General features: G+C 35.1%; 1 protein-coding gene across 1 annotated transcript in view; it reads left to right on the forward strand.

The window, feature by feature from the left end:
- The first annotated feature begins 435 nt into the window (after positions 1-435).
- Positions 436-24,953, forward strand: part of VPS54 (VPS54 subunit of GARP complex) — a 72,976-nt gene continuing 48,458 nt past the window's right edge. The window contains exons 1-6 of the mRNA XM_043985037.1: positions 436-456; positions 13,987-14,148; positions 14,602-14,843; positions 18,112-18,190; positions 19,031-19,065; positions 21,768-21,899. Coding sequence (XP_043840972.1) covers positions 14,013-14,148; positions 14,602-14,843; positions 18,112-18,190; positions 19,031-19,065; positions 21,768-21,899 — 624 coding nt within the window. The 5' untranslated portion in view covers positions 436-456; positions 13,987-14,012. The remainder of the gene's footprint in view (positions 457-13,986; positions 14,149-14,601; positions 14,844-18,111; positions 18,191-19,030; positions 19,066-21,767; positions 21,900-24,953) is intronic.

Here is a 24,953-nt window from a genome sequence, read left to right on the forward strand (position 1 = left end):
AGCCTCCTGTGACTTATATCTGTACAACTTCAATAGAAGAATATTTGTGTTATAAAGGTGGGCCTTTGTTTCAAGAAAAACCATAGGGCTTTTAAAATAACTTATTTCCCAAAGGTAATCCTTCTGTCCAATTCTGAGTATAGCCCATTATCCATCTTCAGTGTCTGTACAAGGTATATGTATTGATGGATGAGCTTTATGGGTTACCCATTCAACTGTTGTTGTTGTGTCCTTAGTTTTCAAAGAGGACCATGACATCAGGGTGATGTCATGACTTGCAATGAATTGGATTTAAGTGAAGGAAGGCTGTGCAAGGTCACCAACCTCACTCTCTCCTCCAGAGCCATCTGGATTCAGTGGCAAGATACATATGAAGACAACTGGAGATGACCCTGGATGTTTAAGGCAGTTGGGGTTAAGTGACTGCCCAGTGTCACACAGCAGTAAGTCCCTGAGGTGAGATTTGAACTCTGGCCCTCCCAGCTTCAGGGCCCGTGCTCTATCCATACCACTACCCATTCAGTTGTATATCCACCCCGAATGGATAGTTAGACTTTTTACTTAATGCATCTCATTTAGGAGGTTCTTCAGTGTTCTGGAGCTTGTTGCAGGAGCAGTTCCTGACCTCAAGAAGCTTACATTCCAATAGGGAAGATACGTGTAAACAGTTAGGTACATAGATGATATATGCAGAGTAGATGGAAGGAATTAGCAGCTGGGGGACTGAGAACAGCCTTCTGTGATAGGTAGAATTTGAACATAGTCTTGAAGGAAATCAGGTGAGTGGAGGTAGAGCATTGTAGACATACAGCCAATGTGAAGGAGGTGGAGATGGAGCGTGCCAGGAACAGCACAGAGGCTGGGGCAGCTGGGCCATAGGAAGAAAATGTAAGTAGATTGGAAAGGTAGGACAGAGGCCAAGGTTTGAAGAGCTTTAAGTGCCAAACAGGGGAATTTGTGTGTGATCTGGAGGTGACAGGAAGCCATTGGAATAAACTGGTAGCATAGTCAAACCTAGACTTCTGAAAAGTCAACTTCCCAGTTGTGAGGATTGGAGTGGGGAGACTTGATGCAGGAAACCAATGAGATGGCTACACACACTCTTGACTTTACCTTCTTTTTTTCTTTCGGTGAGGCAATTGGGGTTAAGTGACTTGCCCAGGGTCACACAGCCAGTACGTGTTAAGTGCTGAGGCCAGATTTGAACTCAGGTCCTCCTCACTCCAGGGCTGGTGCTCTCTATCCACTGTACCACCTAGCTGCCCCTTTTTTCTTTTTCTTTCTTTCTTTCTTTTTTTGATTGTTGACTTTACCTTCAGAGTTGCTTTTGCTTTGGCGTACCATGCCTTGTAATCTGATCCCCCTTTGATATTTTCTTCTTTTTCCTTCTTCCATTTATGGTTTTCTACTGGCATGGGTTTGATGATCTTTTACTGTTTCTACCACTTTCATAGAAACAGGACAAAGTAGCAAATATGAGGCTACTTCTACCTCTGAGGGAGAAGTGGTAGTGGCAGGTATGCATTACTGAGGGTGGTAAAGGGCACAGAAACATCAGGCTAGGGATGGTTATGACACACAAGGTGTTTGTTGAACATCATTGCCTATTATGAAATAGTCACTTGTTTTTACTGAAGTTCAGTGCTTGGGTATTTGTAACTCAGGAATACCTATCCTGACTAAAATGTATTTTTGACATAGTTTTCTGAGGTTATTTTGAATGTACTTGAACTAGTATGAGATGTCAGTTGTTCTTGTGTGAGAAATTCTATTTTTTGTATGTTCAGTCTCTTCTTTAGTTTCCTTGTCTTTTCCCCTTCTGCCTACAGACATATGTAGATTACACTGCTGCTTCTATCACTGCTGATTGCCTTCCATAATAATGACCTCTGACTACCTTCCTAACCTAATCTCATCGCTATCTTCTGTCTAACTCTGTCTCAATTGAGTTTGTCTTTAGAATTTGAGGGCTCATTTTGTGCTACTATTTTGTGTGCCAGAATTTCATAGTGCTGGTCAAAGGTGGTATTTGAATTCATTTTCCTGGTTCCGCATTGAGTACTTTATCTACTATGCCATGCTGCCTTGTATTATTCTAATCATTTGTGTACATAGACATAACAATAGCAGTGACGGACATTTTTGTAACACTTTCAGATTGACAAAATTCTTTACATGCTTTTACATTTGTACGGCTAGAAATAGGCTAGTCATGTAGTGTCATCCAGAATGCCACACTAATATCATGTGCTACAGTAATGGGGTTTTGCTAGCCCACATGTTGCAAGCCCGCATGGAGTTAATCATGATCATTCTGTTGATGAAAAAGCTAAAGATTAGGTATCAAGACAATAAAAATGATCTCAGGTAGCATTAACAGAACTTCTAATAACATGTATAAAAAATAGCATTTAGCATACCCCCAATGCAATTATTTTTGTGACATAAAAAGGATATGTTAAAAAAAATAGTAATCCTCAAATTATAGGATCTCAAAGTTGGAAAGGATCTCAGAAGCTGTTTAGTCTAACCTGTACTTAAACAAGAAGTCCTACATTATGCCCAGTAAGTGGTTATCTAACCTTTACTTGAAGATTTCCAGTGAAAGGTAACATACTACTTTATAAGATAGTCAGTTCTACTTTTGCATAGTTCGGAAAACTTAAATTTGCTTTTTTTTTTTTTTTTTTGTAATTTCTACCCATTGTACCTCCTAGTTCTTCCTCTGAGACCAAACAGAATGAGTCTAATCCCTCTTTAATTCAACAGCCCTTCAACAACTATTATGTCTCCATCTACTTTTTTCCTTTATGCCCCTCTCCTCAGTTTCCCAGCTAATCATCCTCAGTTTCTTTAGCATGAATCTCCACTAGATAAAGTTTGCTTGTTTTCCATATCTCAATGTTGACTTACACTACACTCTTGGAGTTCAGTCGGGGAGGAAGCTTAGTACAGTGGAAAGAGGACTGGGCTCTAGAGTTGGAGGGGATGGGTTCAAATCCCATCTCTGACACTACATCTGCCATCTTCCACTATTCATCGTACCTGGGCCTTCGTTTTGTCATCCATAAAATGAGGGTGTTGAATTCTATGGCCTGTGAGATGTCTTTCAGCTCCTGTAAAAGTCTCATATTTTTTTTCAGATGAACTGTTGTTTAGACACAATTCCATTTTGTATTGTGAAATTGATTTTTTGAACCCAGAAGCATTTATCACTATTACATTTCATCTTATTCAATTTGATTCAGTTTTCTAGCCTGTCAAAATCCTTTTGAATTCTGACTTTGTTCATCTCGGGTGTTATGTAGTCTTCCCAATTTTTGTCTTATTAGTATGCTGTCATACTTTTAAGTTATTGTTAGAAATGTTCAAGAGGACAGGACCAAGCATAGATCCATGAGGCACTCTATTGGAGACTTTTCAAGTTGACTTTGAACCATTAGTAACCACTCTTTCTGTTTGGTCCTCTGAGTAGTTCTGAGCCCACCTAATTGTATAATTTAGTTTACATCTCTCCAATGTTTTCCACAAGAATAAAATGAGGAACTTTGTCATATGCTCTGCTGAAATCTAGATAAACAGTATTCTCTTGATTTGCCAGGCCAATAACCCTGTTAAAAAGGAAATGAGGCTAAACTGGCACACACAGTGTGTTTTTTTTTGTTTTGTTTTGTTTTTTTTTTTGTTTTTAGTGAGGCAATTGGGGTTAAGTGACTTGCCCAGGGTCACACAGCTAGTAAGTGTTAAGTGTCTGAGGCCAGATTTGAACTCAGGTATTACTGACTCCAGGGCCGGTGCTCTATCCACTGCGCCACCTAGCCGCCCCTGTAGTATGTTTTTAATAAAGCAATGCTGACTCTTTTGTGATTACCACTTCCTCTTCTAGATCTTCACTAACCTTCTCTTTGATTATATGCTCTAGAATTTTACCAGGAATAGAAGTCAAGCTCATTGACTTGTAGTTTTTAGATTCTATTCTCTTACCATAAAAAAAAAAATGACATTTACCTTATTTCTATCGATCTTTTATACATCACTTATAGAGGCTCATAACTGCTAGTTCTTTCTGTATATACAGATACATTGTATGTCTGTGTGTATGTACAAATTGCATTATGTATATATTTATGTACTTGTCAAAGGAAATTAGGTGCTCCCTTAATGTGTTCTTGCTTATGTGGATATTAACTCTGTTAGACATTTCAAAGATTATTTTCCTCGGCAGGAAAAAAAAATGCAAATGGGAACAAAATAGGATTTGTGTTTCAATCTTCTCTATTGTCATTTTTTATGGTCAATAAAGTCAGAGACAGGAGCCGGATTTTATCATCATAGTTTCATCCATCCTAAGCATCAGTCTTGGCTTTTATTTTAAAACATTGTTTTTTCCAGTATAAAAAAAACAAATAGGGGCAGCTAGGTGGCGCAGTGGATAAAACACCGGCCCTGGATTCAGGAGTTCCTGAGTTCAAATCCGGCCTCAGACACTTGACAGTTACTAGCTGTGTGACCCTGGGCAAGTCACTTAACCCCCATTGCCCTGCAAAAAAACCAAACCAAAACAAAACAACAACAACAACAACAAAAAACCAAATACCTCCCCCACCCCTAACACACTGAAAACAAAAGCAGGGGAAAAAAACCCCACCACAGTCCTTTTTAGTTATCCTTAGCTTTTCTCATCCATCTATCTATCTATCTATCTATCTATCTATCTATCTATCTATCTATCTATCTATCTATCTATCTATCATCTATTTTTTTGCTTTTGTGGAGCAAAGTCACTTTCCCAGGGTCACACAGCTAGTAAGTGTCAAGTATCTGAGGCCAAATTTGAACTCAGGCCCTCCTGAATCCAGGGCCAGTGCTTTATCCACTGCACTACCTAGCTACCTCCCCACCCCAGTCCTCCCCCACACCATTCTTAAAGTATTGCACCATGCTTTTTCTATTTATCCTCTGTTAACTTTCCTTGTTTTTGTTTTTGGTTTTTTTTTATCAAATATATAGTATGTTTTTCTGTCTAAGCTAGCTGGCAAGTTTCCTGTTGTCATGTTGATCTTTTTAGACAACGCCTGATGAGACTGCTCAAAAGAATTGGTTTTTTGTGTTTTCAGAATTTCATTCCTGAGAGTTTCTTGTCTCCACTCCTAGGCTGACTTCCCAAGGAGAATTTTAGTGGAATCCTACCTATTCATTCTCTGAAGTCTTTGAAAAATGCTCTCCCACAATCTGGGAATGCATATCAGACTATGCACAACTTTCCTTTCTGCAGTCAAATGAAGTACCCACTTCCCTCCTGGAGTTCCCATTTTGCAACCTTAACAACAAGTTCCTCTCCCTTGATGAGAAAATCAGAGTCAGAATAAAATTTCCTCTTTTTGGTTCCTTCACCTTTTGAAGGATATAATTATTAAGGCATTTAAAATTTATCATTAAATGCTTTTGGTAGAGTTTAGTCCCACAAAGTAGCCGTTATTATCATAGCCACTCTTAACCTGAATAATTTCTCAAAACTGTTGAAAAGTAAGCTAAATTCAAAACTGTATTATTATATGATTGTTATCATATGTAAAGTATTAATATGATGATACTTTCCTGAAGTTATCTAATTTTCTGTTATTCACACTTTTAATTGATATCCCTGCCCCAGTGTTTCCCCATTCTAATCCATCCTACATATAACTGTCAAAGAAACAGTCTTAAAGCATGTCAGTATGTTGTTCAAAAAAATTCAGAGCCACTTGTTTCTAGGATCAAATACAAACTTTTCTGGGTTTTAAAATACTTGGGTTAGTTCTAACTTACCTTTCTAGGCTTTATTACACATTACTCACTTTCATGAACTCTGTAGTCCTATCGGACTGACCTTCTTACTGTTTCTCTCTCACATGTGACATTCCATTTCTTCTTTCTCTGTCTTTGTCCGGGTTCTTTCCTATGCCTGGAATCCCTTCTCACATCCTCCTCTTAGAATCCCTAGCTTCATTCAAAGCTTGGTTTAACTGCTGCCTCCTTTATGAGGCCTTTCTTGATCCATACAACTGCTATTGCTTCCCTCAGTTCCCCCAGTTGATGATAGATTCATCAATCACCATTGTACACTTTCTTCTTAGGTAAAGATTCTTTCTACTGGACCCTGTAAAGTAAATCCACTTATAGGTAAGAATGGTGGAGTAGGATTCCATGCTACTTAACAGTGTGATCCCATGGTATTTTATTCCTTCATGGAGTAATTGAGGGCAGGGGAGAAGAAGGAGATTAGAGGGGCCATGGAAGAACTCTGCTTACTGTGCAGTTTTGCCTAGGGTACTGGTATGATCTAAGGTACATTTTAAGTCTTATGTTAGGCTATAAATAATCCTCAGTCTTCTGGGTTTATCCTCAAGATTAGTCTCATTATTATTTCAGCCCTGTGTCTCCCCTCAAATCTATCCCCTTTCTTGCTTGGAGGACAGTAGTGTCAAAATGGCTACATGTGAAGCCTCAAAGAAAAATGTAATTTGATCTCAGGCCCAAGAAGAGCTTAAAAAGGATTTAAAAAAACAAGTTAGAAGGGGCAGGCAGGTGGCGAAGTGGATAGAGCACCGGCCCTGGATTCAGGAGGACCTGAGTTCAAATCCAGCCTCAGACACTTGATACTTACTAGCTGTGTGACCCTGGGCAAGTCACTTAACCCCAATTGCCTCACCAAAAAAACCCAAAAAACAAAAAAACAAAAACCGAAAAACCAAGTTAGAAAAATAGAAGAAAAACTGGGAAAAGAAATGAGAGTGGTGAGGAAAGTAAGTCCCTAAAAAATAGAATTGGCTAAATGGAAAAGGAAGTACAAAAGCTCACTTAAGAAAATAATTCCTTAAAAATTAGAATTGAACAAGTGAAAACTAATGATTCTATGAGACATCAAGATACAGTAAAACAAAATTTAAAAAGTAAAAAAAAATAGAAGAAAATATGGAATTTCTCATCAGAAAAATAATTGACTGAGAAAATAGATCCAGGGGAGATAATATAAGAATTATTGGACTGTTTGAAAGCCATGATTAAAAAAAAAAAAAAAAGCCTGGATAGCAGCTTTCAAGAAATTATCAAAAAACCAAAAATTGCCCTGATATATTAAAATCAGAAGGCAAAATAGAAATTGAAAGAATCTACCAATCACGGCTTGAAAAATATCCCAAAATGAAAACTCCCAGCACCATCATAGCCAAATTCCAGAGCTCACAGATCAAAGAGAAAGTATTGCAAGCTGCCAAAAAGAAACAATTCAGATATTGTGGAGTTATAGTCAGGGTTACACAGGATTTGGAAGCTTCCACATTAAAGAACCAGAGGGCCCTTGAATATGATATACTGAAAGGCAAAGGAGTTAGGATTACTACCAAGAATTATCTACCCAGCAAAACTGAATATAATCTTTCAGGGGGAAAATGGATATTTAGCAGAATAGAGGATTTTGAATCCTTTCTAATTAGAAGACCAGAGCTGAATAAATACAAGGCTCAAGGGAAACATTAAAAAGTCAAAAAAGAAAAAAAGAAACATGAAAGAGAAAAAATAAGAAATTCAATATCTTTCTATATGGAAAGATAATATTTGCAACTCTCAACAACTTTATTATTATAAGAGCAATTAGAAGGAGTATATAGAGAGAGGGTGTGGATATAAGGTGACTTTGACAGAATGTTATTCCAAAAAACAAAGCAATGAGAATGAAAATTGCTCTAAAAAGAAGGAGGTGGGAGATTGAATGGGGTAAATTATCCCAAATAAAAGAGTCATGAAAGAGCTTGGCCAGGAGTGGGGGTAGGGATAGGCAAAGTTTAAAATGTACTCTCATCAAAATTGGCTCAGTGAGGGAATAACATACACAATCAGTTGGATATAGAAATCTATCTTTCCCTATAAGGAAGTAAAAAGGGATGGGAGTAATAGAAGGGAGAGGGAGGATTGATAAAAGGGTATATTGGGGAAGGTGGGGATCAGAAGTAAAACTGGGGGGGCAGTAAGAGAGAGGGATAAAGAAGTAGAAAATAGCATGGAGGGAAATGCAGTTAGTTATCATAATTATAAATGTAAATGGAATGAACTCACCCATAAAATGGAACTGGAAAATGGAATGGATTTTAAAAAACAACAACCCAGAATCCTACAATATGTTGTTTACAAGAAACTCCTTTGAAGCAGAAAGATACAGAGTAAAGATAAGGGGCTAGAGCAGAATCTATTATGCTTCAGTTGAAACAAAGAAAGCAGGGGTATCATTCATGATTCTAGACAAAGAAAAAGCAAAAATAGATCTAGTTTAAAGACAAAGAGGGTAACTATATCTTGCTGAAAGGTACCATAAACAGCGAAGTCATATCGAGAGTAAACATATATGCCCTAATGGTATAGCATCTACATTTTTTGAGAAGTTGAATGAATAACAGGAGGAAATAATAGGCAATAAAACTATACTTTTGGGGAACCTCAACTTTCCCCTCTCAGAACTAGATAAGTCTAACCAAAAAATAAACAAGAAAGAAGTTAATGAGATGAACAAAATCCTGGGAAATTTAGGTATGATAGATCTCTTGAGAAAATTGAATGGGAAGAGAAAGGAATATACCTTTTTCAGTAGTACATGGCACCTACACAAAAATTGACCATATATTAGGACATAAAAAACTCACAACCAAATGTAGAAAATCAGAAATAGTAAACACACCTTCATCAGATCATAATGTAATAAAAATTACATTCTATAATATACAATGGAAAGAGATAAAAACTTAATTGGAAATTGTATAATCTAATCCCAAAACACAAGTGGGTCAAAGAACAAATCATAAAAATAGTTTATAATTTTATTTATTTATTATAAAATAAAAAGAAATTTATTAGGAAGAGAAATATGGCTGGGGAACAGATCACCTTGGTGACTGTCCCTTATAATTTTATTTAAAAAATGACAAAAATGGGACAACATATCAAAATTTATGGGATGCTGCCAAAGCAATACTTTCCCCTAAGCCATTACTTAGGGGAAAGTTTATATCTCTAATTGCTTACATCAGTAAAATAGGGAAAAAGCAGATCAATGAATTGGGCATGCAGTTAAAAAAACACACTAGAAAATGAACAAATTTAAACTCCCCAAATTAAACACCAAATTGGAAATCCTCAAAATCAAAGGCGATATTAATAAAATTGAAAGTAAGAAAACCATAGAACTAATAAACTAGAAGCTGGGTTTAAGGGGGGTGGTGTGACCTAGTAAAGTAGCTAAACCAATGATTCATTTGATTTAAAAAAGGAAAGGAGAAAACCAAATTACTAGTATCAATAATGAAAAAGGTGATTTCACCATTAATGAAGAGGAGATTAGGACAATTGTTAGTAGCTATTTTACCTAATTATATGCCAATAAATTTGGCAATCTAAAAGAAATGGATGAATATGAATATATATATATATACATACATACATACATACATATATAAATACAAATTACCCAGATTAACAGAAGAAAAAATAAAATAGTTAAATAACCCAATCTTAGACAAAAAAAAACTGAACAAGCCATTAATGAACTTCCTAAGAAAAAAATCCCCAGGACCAGATGGATTCACAAGTGAATTCTACCAAACATTTAAAGAATAATTAATCTCAATATTATATAAACTATTTGGAAAAATAGGTGGAGTCGTCCTATCAAATTCCTTATATGACACAAAAATATGGTGCTGATGCCTAAACCAGGGAGAGCCAAAACAGACAAAATTATACACCAATCTCCCTCATGAATATTAATGCAAAAATTTAAAATAAAATACTAGCAAAAAGATAATAGCAACATATCATGAGGATGATATGACCAAGAGGGATTTATACCAGGAATGCAGGGCTGGTTTAACATTAGGAAAACTACCACCATAATTGACCACATCAGTAACAAAACCAATAGGAATCATATGATTATCTCAATAGAGGCAGAACACCTTTCAAAAACCTGGAAACAGAAACTGGCAGACAAGACAGATTACAAAGGTGAACTTCCACGAGGCTGGAACTGGGTTGATGTGGTTAAGCATTTAAGCAAAACTGGTTCTAAAGATGATGAATAAGGAAGGAAACTTGATACAAGAAACACCGTCTTTTAATACAGTAAACTGAAGTCAATATGTTGGATTTTTTTTAGTACTCTTCTATTGAAGTGGCATTTTATAAAACATAAGTTTTTGTATGTTTACTAAGTAATTAGATCACAAGTTCATGCAGTGATTTGTTGGTATTCATTATTCTCACAAATTTGCCTTAAAGAAAGGTAAAATGTGCCACCAGGAATGTTTAGTATCCTTTCAGGAGCCTGTTCTGCTTTATAAATGATCAGATATCAAGAAGGGTAAATAATAATATATGCACTGTTAAACTACACTGTCTTATTCTAGAGGGTGACTTTTTTGAAGGGAATGTAAACTCAGTTAGAATAAAGCTACTTATCAAGTAGACCCTTTGTAAGTCCTCATCTCAGAGTGAATAGTAAGAATGAAGTTATTTGGCAGCACAGACTAGAACAGTAGGTTTGTCACTTTATGTCTTCATCTGTTCATTCCCTTGAATTACTGATGTTTAAATTGATTCTCTTTGCATGTTGTTCACATATGTATGTACTTACTTTTCATGTTTTGTTTTTTGCAGAGAATTGCTATCTTCTCGCTGATAAATTTAAATTATATTTTTCTCAATATTAATATATTGAGAGGTTTAAACATGAGAGGTTTTCATAGTATATAGGTTAAGAAAAAATATAACAATTCTGCCACATGCACTGGAAAGAATTTTGTACAGATGTGCTCTCTTTTATTAAAAAAAAATCCATACTGAATAGACAGTAATGGAGTTAAAAAAAAAAGAGCATGGAATTCTTTATCTGTCAGATTTATGGATAAGGGAAAAATTTAAGACCAAAGAAGATAGAGCATTACAAAATATAAAATAGATACTTTTGATTATATAAAATTAAAAATCTTTTGTATAAACAAAACTAATGCCACCAAAATTATAAGGAAAATAGAAAGCTGGGAAAGAATTTTTACAACAGGTATCTCTGATAGAGGCTGCATTTCTTAAATTTATGGAGTCAAATTTATAAAAATACAAGTCATTCCCCAATTGATAAATGGTCAAAGGATATGAACAGGCAGTTTTTCAGACAGAATAATTAAAGCTATCAGCAGTTATATGAAAAGATGTTCTCATCACTATTGATCAGAGAAATACAAATACTCTGAGGTACCACCTCACACCCATCAGAGTAACTAATATGACAAAAAGAGAAAATGTTGGATGTTGGAGGGGATGTGAGAAAACTGGAACACTAATGCACTGTTGGTGGAGTTGTGAACTGATCCAACCATTCTGGAGAGCAATTTGGAGCTATGCCCAAAGGGCTATAAAACTGTGCATATCCTTTGATACAGCAATACCACTGTTAGGTCTATATACTAAAGAGAGGTTTAAAAAAAAAAGGGAAAAGGGCCTGTTTGTACAAAAGTATTTATAGCCTCTCTTTTTGTGGTGGTTAAGAATTGGAAATCAAAGGTTGCCCATCAACTGGGGAAATGGCTGAACAAGCTGTGGTATATGATTGTAATGGAATATTATTGTGCTATAAGAAATGACAAGCTGGATGATTTCAGGAAAACCTGGACTTACATGAACTGATGTATAGCGAAGTGAACAGAATTAGGAGAATGTTGGACATAGTAACAACATATTGTTTGATGAAGAATTGTAAATGACTTAGCTATTCTCAGCAATACAGTGATCCAAGACAATCCCAAAGGACTAATAAAGAAGGATACTGTCTAACTCCAGAGAAAGAACTAATGCTGTTTGAATACAGACTAAAACATACTATTTTCATTTCCTTCCTTCCTTCCTTCCTTCCCTTTTTTTCATTTTTTCTTTTATTCAAGTTTTCTTATACAAAATGACTAATATTGAAATGTTTTACATAATTGCATATGTATAACCAATATCCGATTGCTTACCATCTTGGGAGGGGGGAGAGGACAGAGGGAAGGACAGAATTTGGAACTCAGAACTTTAAATAAAAATGTTTAAAAACTGGGGGGAGGGAGGGCAAGACCTAAAAAAATTACCTGAAGTTAAGTTTCTAAAAAAAAGGATGCAATCTAAGTATCTTAATAATTGCTAAAAATGTTAACGGCAGCTAAAGATTAAATGTTAGAGGTAGCTAGGTGGCACAGTGGATAGAGCATTAGGTTTGGAGTCAGGAATTCAAATTCACAGCCTCACATACTAACCTTATGACCCTGGATAAGTCAGTTAACCTCTTAACCCTCAAGTTCCTGAACTAATAAATGAGGTTAATAATAGAACCTACCGGGGCAGCTAGATGGCGCAGTGGATAAAGCACCGGCCCTGGATTCAGGAGTATCTGAGTTCAAATCCGGCCTCAGACACTTGACACTTACTAGCTGTGTGACCTTGGGCAAGTCACTTAACCCCCATTGCCCCACAAAATTAAAAAAAAACAACAACAACAAAAAATAATAGAACCTACCTTCCAGAGTTGTTGTGAGGATCAAATAAGGTAATATTTGTAAAGCACTTAGCATGCTGCTTGGCATATAGAAAGTACTTCATAAAAGCTTGTGTCTTTCCTTCCTAAACAACAGTAGGCTTAGTATATTTCAACTTTCTATTGACAATTAATGACTGCTTTGTGTCTGACTATTTAACCAGGCTTGAATCGATTTAATTTCGCCATTGACCTCCCTCCCCAAGTCCCTCCCCCCTAATCTTTTCATCTTTCTACAATAACATGAGATATTTTATTGAATTCAACTATGTCTACAGCTGATATAATTCTACTGATCTCTGATAAACTTGCTCAGTTCATCATTCTCTCTTCTGAACTTATAAACATATCATCTGTACCATTCATTTTGAACTCAGTCATATAATGTTTTATATTTAAGGGTCCTTTGTAAATGTCTTAACCTATCTAGTGAGATTTTTTAGGATAAGCATTTTGCATAACTCTGAAGAGACACCATAGTGTACATAGACCTTGACCTAGAGTCCTAAGACCTGTGTTCAGTCCGGCCTTAGATACTTACTAGCTGTGTGACCTTGGGCAAGTCACTTAACCTCTGTCTACCTCTGTCTATTCCTCAGTTGTAAAATGGAGATCATAATAGTGCCTATCTTAAAGGGTTGTTTTGAACATCAATTGAGATAGTATTTATATATAATTGATATAATACTTATATAAAATATTTATATATTTACACTAATACTAATGTACAGTGCCTGGCACTGTTTAATAAATGTTTATCCCTTATCCCTTTAAGTGCTTAGTAGACTTTCATGTTTAGTGAATGAATAAATAATGGACAAGTCAATGGATTGTTTTAATTCCGAGAGATGTATTTGTCGTTTATTGGTATCTGACTTTAAAGATAAACTGAAGAAATATCAGTTTCTAGTGGGTCATGTTTTTAACAGTACAGGACTATATAACCATTATATTTGCATTCTGCAAGGTTTTAATAATAACAAAAATAATCATAACAGTAGAGCTTTGCAGAGCTTTTTACAAATATTATCTCATAGGGGGCAGCTAGATGGCACAGTGAATAGAGCACTGACCCTAGATTCAGGAGGCTTCAGACACATGATACTTACTAGCTGTGTGACCCTGGGCAAGTCACTTAACCTTCATTGCCCCACCCACCCCAAATCCATAAAAAAACCATATACTATCTCATTTGATCCTCACAATACTACTTTACCCACTGCTCTACCAGCTCCTCTCAATTACTGACAAATTCTGTGTTTCTAGAGGGGAGCTTGGTAGAAATTTCCTTTTGAAGTTTTTTGAAGGGTACTTCTATTTTAGAAAAACATAGATAATAGATAAATAGATATCATAGATAAATGATCTGATCTGTATTATTATTTCCTTTTTAGTTCCATTTGAGGGGTGATTTTATGCAATGGCTTCAAGCCACAGTTCTTCACCAGTGCCTCAAGCAAGTAGCAGTGATGTTTTCTTTAAAAAGGAGGTAGATTCTACTAAACATATTCGACCTGTACAGTCACTGCCAGATGTGTGTCCCAAGGAACCTACAGGTAATGAATACTCTATAAACAGTAGAATATATGGTGAAACATCATTCTTTGAGTGATGGAGGATTTTCTTAAAAAGAGTAAAACTTAGTTCTCTAAAATAGTATGATTTTATATTTGATAACTTTATAGTTATAGGTCCTTTAAAAGTAAGGATTTAAATTAAATAAAGGGTCTTGGACATTTTTCTGAGGATTGAGATAGGAAAATTAAGATTGTTGTATACAGATTTGTTTGATTAAAATAAAAAGTGATTTTAGGTGTATTGTGTAAAATAGAATTTGTTATTTTTGTTTTCTAAACTATATAAACACATATGTCTATACATATGTACCCATAATGTTTAACTTTATTATATAAAATTAAATTTGCAATATTATTTTCTAAAAAAAGAACTTCCTTTTTTCCTTAAAGACAACTGTAAAGACTGAATTTTTTCTTCTTTATTTTCTGCAGGTGATTCACATAGTTTATGTGATGCCCCATCTCTAGTTGCAGATCAACATAGATGGACTATTTATCATTCCAAAGTAAATCTTCCAGCAGCATTAAATGATCCTAGATTAGCAAAAAGAGAATCGGATTTCTTCACAAAAACATGGGGTCTAGACTTTGTGGACACAGAAGTCACGCCTTCATTCTACCTCCCACAAATCAGCAAAGAACATTTTGCAATATATCAACAGGAAATCTCTCAGGTATAATCATTTATTGAACCTAGTTTTCTTTTCTCTTCTCTTCTCTTCTCCCTTTCTCCCTTTCTCCCTTCCTCCCTTCCTCCCTTCCTCCCTCTTTTCCTCAATTACTCAAGATCCACCTTCTTATGCCCATTACAAACATGTATGGTCAGTCAAAACAAATTTCCGTATCAACCATGTCCAAAAAAATTGTCTCATTCTGCTTTCTAAGTCCTTCACCACTCTATCAGAAGGTGGTTAGCATGTTTGATTAATAACCCCCTGGAATCCTGGTTGATCGTTATGCTGATAAGAGTTCAGTATAGAAGTATCAATATAGTAATTGGGCATAATTTCATTACTTTTATGTACCATAACTTATTTATATTTTTCTCAATTTATGAGTACCCTCATAATTCCTTATTTTCCCATTAAATTAAATCCTCATACTCCCATTCTTTGCCACCTCAAAAGAAAACAGAAATATTTTTGTATATCCTTAGAGTTTGTTTTCCTTGAGATTGATCCCTCCCTTAATTGACTCTTCCTCTAATTCCTTGTCTCCCCTTCTCCCCTTTCCTTCCTCTTATATTCCTTTTGAATGAAATGACTTTCTCTAGCTAATTGTGTATGTATGTGTGTGTGTTTGTATTCTTCCTTTGTTTATCAAATTTAGTTTCAGTATGGGTCAAAATATTAAGCTGTTACTCTTGACTATTAATCAGTGACTTACTGTGATGAGATACTATTTGCTACTAAACTAAATACATTGCATGCCAGTATTTCAAGGATCTTTCATTAATATAGGTAAGATTTCTTTACTGTTACTGCTCACAACACTTTCTGCCTCAGAAAATCATGAAGGTATAGATTTAAAGTTGCAAAGTATCCTAGAGACATTTTATTTTACAGATAAGGAAACTGGAGGCCTGGAGGAGGGGAAGTAACTTACCCAAGGCCTCACAAATAGCAAATAGCAGGGCTGGGATTCATACCCAGCATTCTTTTCACTATTTAATGTCTTTGTTGAGCAGTTGATCAAAATATATGTTGAACTTGCTGTTCACTAAAACTCCTAGTAATTTTTCCCATGAACTCCTGTCTACTGATGCCATCCCCATTATGTAACTGTGCGGGTTTTATTTTTGAAAATCCAAATATAGAAAAGACTTTACATTTATCTCTGTCAAGTTTTATCTTACTAGATTTGATTCATCATTGTAGTCTTTGAGATCTTTTTGGAATTCTATTCTTTTTTTTTTTTTAAATAAAAAAACTTTTATTTAGAATAGCAAAATTCCACCTCAAGAGCCCTCCTCAAACATGGTATCTCCCATGCATATGGTAATATCATAAGTGGTAGCTTGTAGTCGGAACTCAGTTCTATATACATTGAGTTGGCTATGCTTTTTCATTATATTCTTCTTGAGTTGCTGTGGCTGAAAAAAAAAGTGATCACATGGTACACAACCCTTTGGACTTAAGCTGGTTGATCAATGTAATGTTAGGTGCTTACTGTTTGAATTTTTAAATTGCTTCCTAATTTTGGATACTCTTACTGTATTCTTAATAGTTTTTTCTAAGCCTATAATTCTTTGTATGACTATGTTTATATAAATACTCTTTATCAACAGTGCTATTCATTACTACATAGTTCAATGCCGATGGCTTTATCCTCATTTTTTTTTTCTTTTTGGTGGAGCAATGAGGGTTAATTTGTCCTCATTTTCAAGAGGAAAAAATAAGGCTCCTTTCTATTTCATGCGACTAAAAAGTTCACTGCAAATTTTAGTGGAGTCTTAAACTGAGTCCTTGTTGATAGATGACCTTTAGCAACTAGTTTTGAAAATTTTGAATATAAATTTTGTTTAAATCTTAAGCTTTACTCTTATCTCTGAGATCAGTGTCTGTGTTGCTGTAATTAGAGTAGATCATTTTATATTTTTATATTTTTAACAAATGTCTTACAGAAAAATTCTGTTTATCACAAAACTCCATCAAATAATTAAGGATATTAGTAAGCTTAATTATTCTTCTTTTCCTATCAGCAACAGTACCTAAATTTCATTAACACTTCTTTACATTTTTATCTGATCATTTATCTGATCATATCTGTTCATATTTTATGCTGGAATTTGTTGTATATGCTCAAATTATTGATATCAAGATGATAGTATATTTGGCTATTAGTATTTAATTTTACTTTGCAAATCTCTGATATTGCTTTCCCTATTTAATGTAGCCATAGGCTGACTTAGAGTTTTTTTTGGGGGGGGGTTATTTAATGCTCTTTGGACTGTGTATTGTCCTGCTTATAATTGGTTAAATGAATATTTTATACTACTACTTTTTTTTTGTATTCCTGGGTCAAAGTATATGAATGGCTTAGCAACTTTTTCTTGACTATTAAATTCAGGTCTCATGATTATATGATATCTGACATTTATATAGCAGTTATTTTATTTTTTCTCATCTGTTAGTTTATCCTCACAATAACTGTAGATATTTTTTTTTACTAATAAGGAATCACTTATAGAAAGATGAATTATTTGCTTCAGATCATTATATTTTTACTAATGAGGAATCACTTATAGAAAGATGAATTATTTTCTTCAGATCATTAAATGAGTTAGTGACAGATGAGAGTAGAACCCAGAGCTCCTGACTTTGTCCAGTAGTTTTTCCTAGGTTAGATTGCCCCTTTGTGGACAGTGCTTCAGATTTTCAACTCCTGAACTGCATACATACCCTGGAACGACAGGGCTAGTGGTGGTTCTTGATTTTGACCTGGCAATCAGAATATGATTTTATGTTAGCACATAGAATTTAGTGGTAGTAAGAAGTTTATATCTGAATTTAATATATGTGCATTTAAACATTGGTGCTGCATTTCTTTTAAAATAATCTTTTATTCTGCCTTACCAAGAATTTAGATGAATGTTTCCCATTTGCCTTGCTTCTTTTTTGTTGTTCTAACTCCATAGAGTTTTATTAAATATATCAAGTGGATTAACCATTAGCATATATGATCTTGCATAGCAGTGTTTGGTAATAACAATAATGCACATTTACATAATGCTTTAAGATATACAACATGATTTCCTCACAATTAAATTTTATAGGCAGTGGAACAGATTGAGAATTGACCTGCTTCAGGTTCACACAAAAGTTGGGAAATTTGGGGGGCATACTGTACTAGCATATATTGAAACATTTTTATGATTTGAAAATTCTCACACAATATTCTAGTAGTGACTGCAAAATACTGTCTTGATTTTTTTTTCCATAGAGAGAGAAGATTCATGAGAGATGCAAGACTATTTGTCCTCCAAAAGATACCTTTGATAGGACTGTCTTACATACTCATGGTATGGTGCATATTTTAAGATCATATAATATAGTACTTTGAGTGAAGTAAAAAGACGTATTTGAATGAATGAAAAAAAGTAACATTAATTATTGCCTTTATAAGAATAAATACATATTCTAGTTCCTAGTAACATTTTTACACTTTATCACTATAACTTTAAAAAGTATTTTTTACCAAGAACACTTCTTCTCTTCCTTCTCCTCTTTCCCTATCCCAATGTGTGTGTTTGATGATTGTAGCTTGTCAAGGAAGAGTGTTTGTGACTAGGAAAAATAAATTTTTAAAAAATTTCAGTCTTTTGCATTATAAAACCGTCCTTTGAGTTTAAGGACTTTTTTATGAGTTGATATATATTATGGACAATTTTCTTAATTCTTCCATTCCTTAGATTAAAATCTTTAAAAAATTTTTGTTGTTAGATTTTGAATTTGTACTTTTTAAACACAAAGTTTTTCTACTGTATTGTCTGCCTTCTGTAGGATTGTGTTAAAGGTCATAGAAGTTTATTATAACTATCAAATACACCAGATTTAATCTCACTAGTACTTTATATTCAGTTGATCATTATAAAATATTTTGCTTTCCCTAGTGATGAAACAGACATGTAACAAATGATTCTTATGGCAACTGCACAATTAATGAAAACTGATTTTGAAACACATATTTCTTGTTCAGTGCTTAGCACAATGCTGGTCACATAGGAATCAGAAAAATGGGTGGCAAATGTACAAATGTTGAGCTAGTTACTGTGTTGTGGTCCCCTAGTTACAAGAAGTTTTGTTTAAGGCTACAATGAAATAAAAGGCTTTCATCACACATTCTTTTCTTTTTCTTGCAGATAAATCCAGGACAGATCTGGAACAAGTACCTAAGGTACTTAACGAAAAGCTTCCTTTCAGATTTTCAGAATTTTGTCTAAGAATAATTCATCCTGAGTTCCCTCTTCTTGGGAAGGAAAATCAAAAGTCATCTAGTCCAACCCCCTCATTTCACACATGAGGAAACTGAGGCCCAAGGACTTAATTGACTTGCCCATTAGGGCAATGAAAATCAAATATTAGGAAAGTTATCCGAATATTTTTTTTTCTTATCTCTATATTAATTAAGGAGAAAAGTTTAGGAAAAAAAATTTGAGGAGGTAGGGATAATTTTCATTTGGTAATAGTACTAGGTAGAGAGGTCAGGAAACGTGTCATAAGAAAAGGTGCTACCTGCCTTGGACCTTGAAGGAAGGGAAGGACTTTACTGTGTAAAGATGAGGTAGGTTTAGAGGAGAAGTCTTTTCAGGACATGAGCAAAAGCTTGTTTTGCTTGTGAGAAGAAGCAGAATGAAAACCTGGGAAGAAGTCAATCCAGCTTGGTAGGAATATAGAACATAGGAAGGGGGAGTAAATGTGATAAAACTGGAAAGGTAGGTTAGAATCAGATTGTGAAGGATCTTTAATACTGGGGTAAGAAGTTCTTATTTTATTTTATAAGTAATAATAAATAGTCACTGAATGTTTTTGAATAGAGGAATTATATGATTCGAAAAGTCCATTAGGAAGATTCCTCTGGAAGTGTGTTATGGATTGGATTGAAGAGGACAGAGATTTGAGGTAGGAAGTACAGTAAGGAAGTTACAGAAGAAGGTCAGGCAAGTGATAATGAGGGCCTGAACTAGAGTGATCAAAATGCAAGTAGATAGATATATTCTGACCCCCTATATGTACCTCTTAAGGGTCTGTCTTAGGCCTGCTTCCTTTCTTGCCCTCCCACCCCCAGTATCTTTTCTCTTGGTGACCTCAGAAACTCTCATGCCAGTTGGACATCTTCAGTTAGATGGCATTTGTCCAAAACAGAATTCATTATCTGACTACCCAAACACTCTTCTTCTCACCTTCCCTGTTTTTTAAGAGCACTACTATCCGTCTAGTCACTCAGGTTTATAACCTGTATAATCTTCAACTCTTCCCTCTCCTTCACCTGACCCTCACATCCAGTGCATTGCCACAACAACTTTCATTTCAGTACCTTGCTCTCCACTCACATGGCCCCCACCCTAGTTTAGGTCCTCATCACCTCTTACTTGGACTATTATAGTAGCACCCCAATTAATCTTTCTGCCTCATATTTCTCCCCTTTCTGATCCATCCTCCTTGTAGTTGCCAGATTGGTTGTCTTAAAGCAGAGATCTGACTGTGTCATTTCTCTGATCAAGAAATGTTGAAGTAAAACTTTCTGTTCGATATAAGAAACACAAACCTCTGTAGCACAGGCAGAGCCCTCAAAGATTGTCTCCAGCCTATCTTTCCATACTTATCTCTTATTATTCCTCTTCAAATATAGTGTTTCTTTCATAGTAGCCTACTTGTTTTATATTTGTGATGTTTCATACATGATATTTTACCTGCCTCTGTGGCTTTCTACAAGTTGTTTCCTTGAATGTCTAGAATGCCTCCTCTCCTCCACCTCCACCTATCTTCCTCCAAAGCTTAGCTCAGTTGCCAATTCCCACATGATACCTTTCCTGAGGACCCTCAGTGGTTAGTGCCTTCCTTGACCAAAAACCCCCAATCATTTGTGTCTGCGTTATATGTGTTTTTTATTAATTTATCAGTATACATTGTTTCCTGCCTGTAGCATGTAAGCTCACTGTGGTCAAGAATGATTTAATTTTTGTTTTTTGAATCCTGAGGATCTGGCACAATACCGTGTACATAGGAGATTCTGAGTAGTGCTTGTTGAATAAATGAAAGAAAAGATGAGTTTAATTTTGAAAAATATAAGTTTGAGATGCCAGCTGGGCATCTAGGATGAGATGGCCAAAAGGCAGTTGGGAATTTGGCTATTTCTCTTCAAGAATTTCCTTTGAATACAGATAATTATCCATTCTTTCTGAGTGACTTTTCCTACCTACCAGATAAGAACATTCTCTGGGGGTGATGTGAAAGGAAAGATTAAAGAAATGGTAGGGAACCCATGCTTCCACATTGGCCTCCAATAGAGAGTATAATCCTGTCCATTCCACTGCCCCACGTCAAGCAGATTTGATTGGATAATGTATATTAATTATTTGGAATTTTAAAAGAAATCACACGTTCCTTTTAATTTGCTTATGCTATTTGCATGTAATATCGTATAGATTTTCCTTTTTTTTTTTGGCGGGGCAATGGGGGTTAAGTGACTTGCCCAGGGTCACACAGCCAGTAAGTGTCAAGTGTCTGAGGCTGGATTTGAACTCAGGAACTCCTGAATCCAGGGCTGGTGCTTTATCCACTGTGCCACCTAGCTGCCCCCTTAACAAAAGTTTAACCTCACTGTTGGTGATTATTCAGTCTATAAACTTTGACCAAGAAAACAATAAAGGCTTGCTCCTTTATAAAGGAGTTTATAAACTATATTGGTGGAAGGAGAAAAATTTGCTGTTTAAGACTTTTCTCCCTCATATTTAAGCTGTCCCTCATTTATATATATATATATATAGCCGCCCCCAATATCGTATAGATTTATTACTCATAGTCTTAAGAATGTTTGAAGGCATATGACAAGTAAAATGCTTGTAAGAGATTGAGATAGTTTTTTTTTTCTTTTAGATTTTTTTGAAACCAGATTTTGCCTTGGAAGAACCCTTAACATTTAATTCAGTTTTACCATGGTCTCATTTTAATACTGCTGGGGGAAAAGGAAATCGTGATGCAGCATCCTCAAAGTTGCTTCAAGAAAAGGTAAATTCTCATTATGAGATGATTCACAGTAACTTTTGAAAGCCATATAGAAAACTTCATAAAAATGTGGTATCGTTTCTTTGTAAGAATATAATTACTTGGATTTAAGTATAAAAAAAAAGGTTTGGTGGTTTGGTGTTTTTTGTTTTGTTTTTGCAGGGCAGTAAGGGTTAAATGACTTGCCCAGGGTCACACAGCTAGTAAGTGTCAAGTGTCTGAGGCCAGATTTGAACTCAGGTGCTCCTGAATCCAGGGCTGGCGCTCCTATCCACTGTGCCACGTAGCTGCCCCCTTAAAAAAAGTTTAACCTCACTGTTGGTGATTATTCAGTCTATAAACTTTGACCAAGAAAACAATAAAGGCTTGCTCCTTTATAAAGGAGTTTATAAACTATATTGGTGGAAGGAGAAAAATTTGCTGTTTAAGACTTTTCTCCCTCATATTTAAGAGAATTTTCATTTGAAACTATATATTACATGGCATAAACATTGCCTTTTTAGTATGAGCAAAAATAACAGTTTAGAAATTTACTTAAGCAGTCATATAAAATGACAAGTGAAACCAGACAGGATTTTGGCTCACTATTTTCTTTAAGTTACTAGGAGGCAACATAGTATAATGAAAATAGTGAAGTTAGGAGACCTGGGTATCTTGACTTTTAACACAACTCTTACCTTGGGCAAATCATTTTACTTTCTGACCCTCATTTTCCTCATTTGTAAAACGAGGACAATAATACTTGTACCTCCAACCCTGAAGTTGTGAGGGAAATGTTTGGTTAACTTAAATCACTACATAAATTTGTTACTTATTAGAGATTTTTCATAAATGTCTCATTAAATCACAAAGTGGCAGTTTACAATTTCTGGTTGTAAATATTTTCTTGTTCAGTCCACAAAAGTGGTTGTTTTGAAACAAAACTTTTTGTTGTTAAAACAAAATACAGTAATTTCATTGCAGCCTTTTTTGTTAATCTTGTTGGCCAACACGTTTTCTTTAAAACTTTTCGAGTAGATGTTTATAGACATGTTCATACACTAATTTGATTATGCCATAAATTATTAAGTGGTTAAAATTGACATTTAAGGTTTAGATGTTCAAGTACTTCAAACTCATGTTCATTATTTCTAGAATGTATGTCCTTCAAAATTATAACAGGGAGTAAAGATCCACAGTTTGGTCAGACTATAACAAAGGCATCAGTATTTGGTCTCTTCTTTCTCTGTGCTCAGGCAGAGAACATTCACACAGTGTCAGGTTGTGATTGCTTATTTGTGAAGAAAATGCTTTTCTTTACTCTCTAGTGACACCTTATGGCAGACTGAAAGCATAACCCTGACAAGCTCTTCAGTAAATCAGCCCTCCTTAACAATGAAGAACTTTTATTGTTAGGAAGAAAAGGGGAAAGAACCAAAGAAGATCCCTTTTCGCATAGCCCATAATAAAGATCCTCCCTTCCCATTTCCAGCAATCTTACTTTGAAAAAGACTACTTCCTTTGCTGTATATTCATTTTCAAGTGTGGAGTTTTCTGGTATAGGATTTAGAGATAGAAGGGAATCTTAGAAATCTTTTCCAATCTCTTCATGCTACAGATAAGAAAACTGAGACCCACAGAGATTAGTGACTTTCTGAGTTGATGATCCATGCCATTATACTGTGCTTGAACTCTCCAAAGGAAAGATAAAATCCCCTTTAAATTGTTCTTAAGGAACTAATTTTTAAACATCTTTGAAAGAAAATAAATTATATCTAAACATTTTAACTTATATAAAGAAAATATATAAATTCTAATTTAGGAGGTATTTATTGGGATGGGTGCCATTTCTATTTCTTAAGTGATATGTCTTTAAGTAGGTTCAGGATTGCTTCAGTATTGACAGATTTAAGCAACTAATTGTGAATAAGAATGGGATTTATAGGATTATAGCATATTTAAGGGAATATATAAGGTTAGGAAATAAGAAACATTGAAGTATTCTTGCTTATGGAGATTAGAAGTTATTTGGTTTTGCAAAATACTTTAGTAGTTAAAGCTTAGTTGTGTTTGAAATTAAAAATCACATGTAAATTGGCTTTGGGGACTTTTATTATATAGCTTTAAAAATCTAGAGTCAAAAATAAGACAGAATTTGAACAAACTGGAAATAAAATAAATGGAAAGAATAGAGAATTCTCTCTGATTTAAGTGATCCCTAAGGAAGAGCTTATTGTTTCATTGAAAACATTCTATATACTTGTAACTGGAATGATATTGTTAACATGTAATTAAGACAGTAGGATCATCAAAGGAAGTTAATTGTATCTCCCCTTCTTTCTCTTAGGATCATAGATCCAGAGCTGAAAGGGACCTCAGAGGCCATCTGGTCCAACCCCCTCATTTGACAGATAAGAACACTGGGGCCTAGGGAGGTTAAGTGCAAAGTCATACAGGTAGTAACTCCACATCCCCTGAAATTGGAGGACTTGTCAGGGTATATTCAATAGTGTTTACTACATGCAAAGCCCTGGTAATACAAACTTAAAGAACATAGTTCTAGTGAGAGGTGTGAGATACACACACACATACTCATATATAAAATATCATTTGGAATGTGATAATTGTGGAAGGAAGGTCAAAAAAGATAAGATATGATGTTTAAGTATGATGTTTAAAATCTAAATTGTGTGATCGCCTTAAATTAGAAGCTTTAGCACCAGTCTTTGGGCATTGAATGTTTATTAAAGCATGCAGGTATTCACATGGAGTTCAGAAAGTTAAGAAAAGGCCAATCTAGCCTAGAGTTCCAGCCTGGTCTGGTTCTTCCTCAAGTCTTCCATCATGAGCCTACTTCAATCATGAACTCCCCAGCAAACTGATTGTGGAAGCTTTTTATAGGTCCAGAGCAAGGGTGGTCCTTACACACTGCTTCAAGCTGGATTGGTTAGCATCATCCAAATCCATTGGTCACTGGACTTGAAGGTGGTCTCAAGTTAAGTTCAAAGTCTAGCTTCTGAGAACAATACCTTCTTAAGGGCTAGCCAGGTGTGATTACAATCTAGTTAACTTGAAGTA

This window comes from Dromiciops gliroides, chromosome 2 (assembly GCF_019393635.1).
Source record: "Dromiciops gliroides isolate mDroGli1 chromosome 2, mDroGli1.pri, whole genome shotgun sequence".
In the NCBI taxonomy this organism is placed as follows: domain Eukaryota; kingdom Metazoa; phylum Chordata; class Mammalia; order Microbiotheria; family Microbiotheriidae; genus Dromiciops; species Dromiciops gliroides.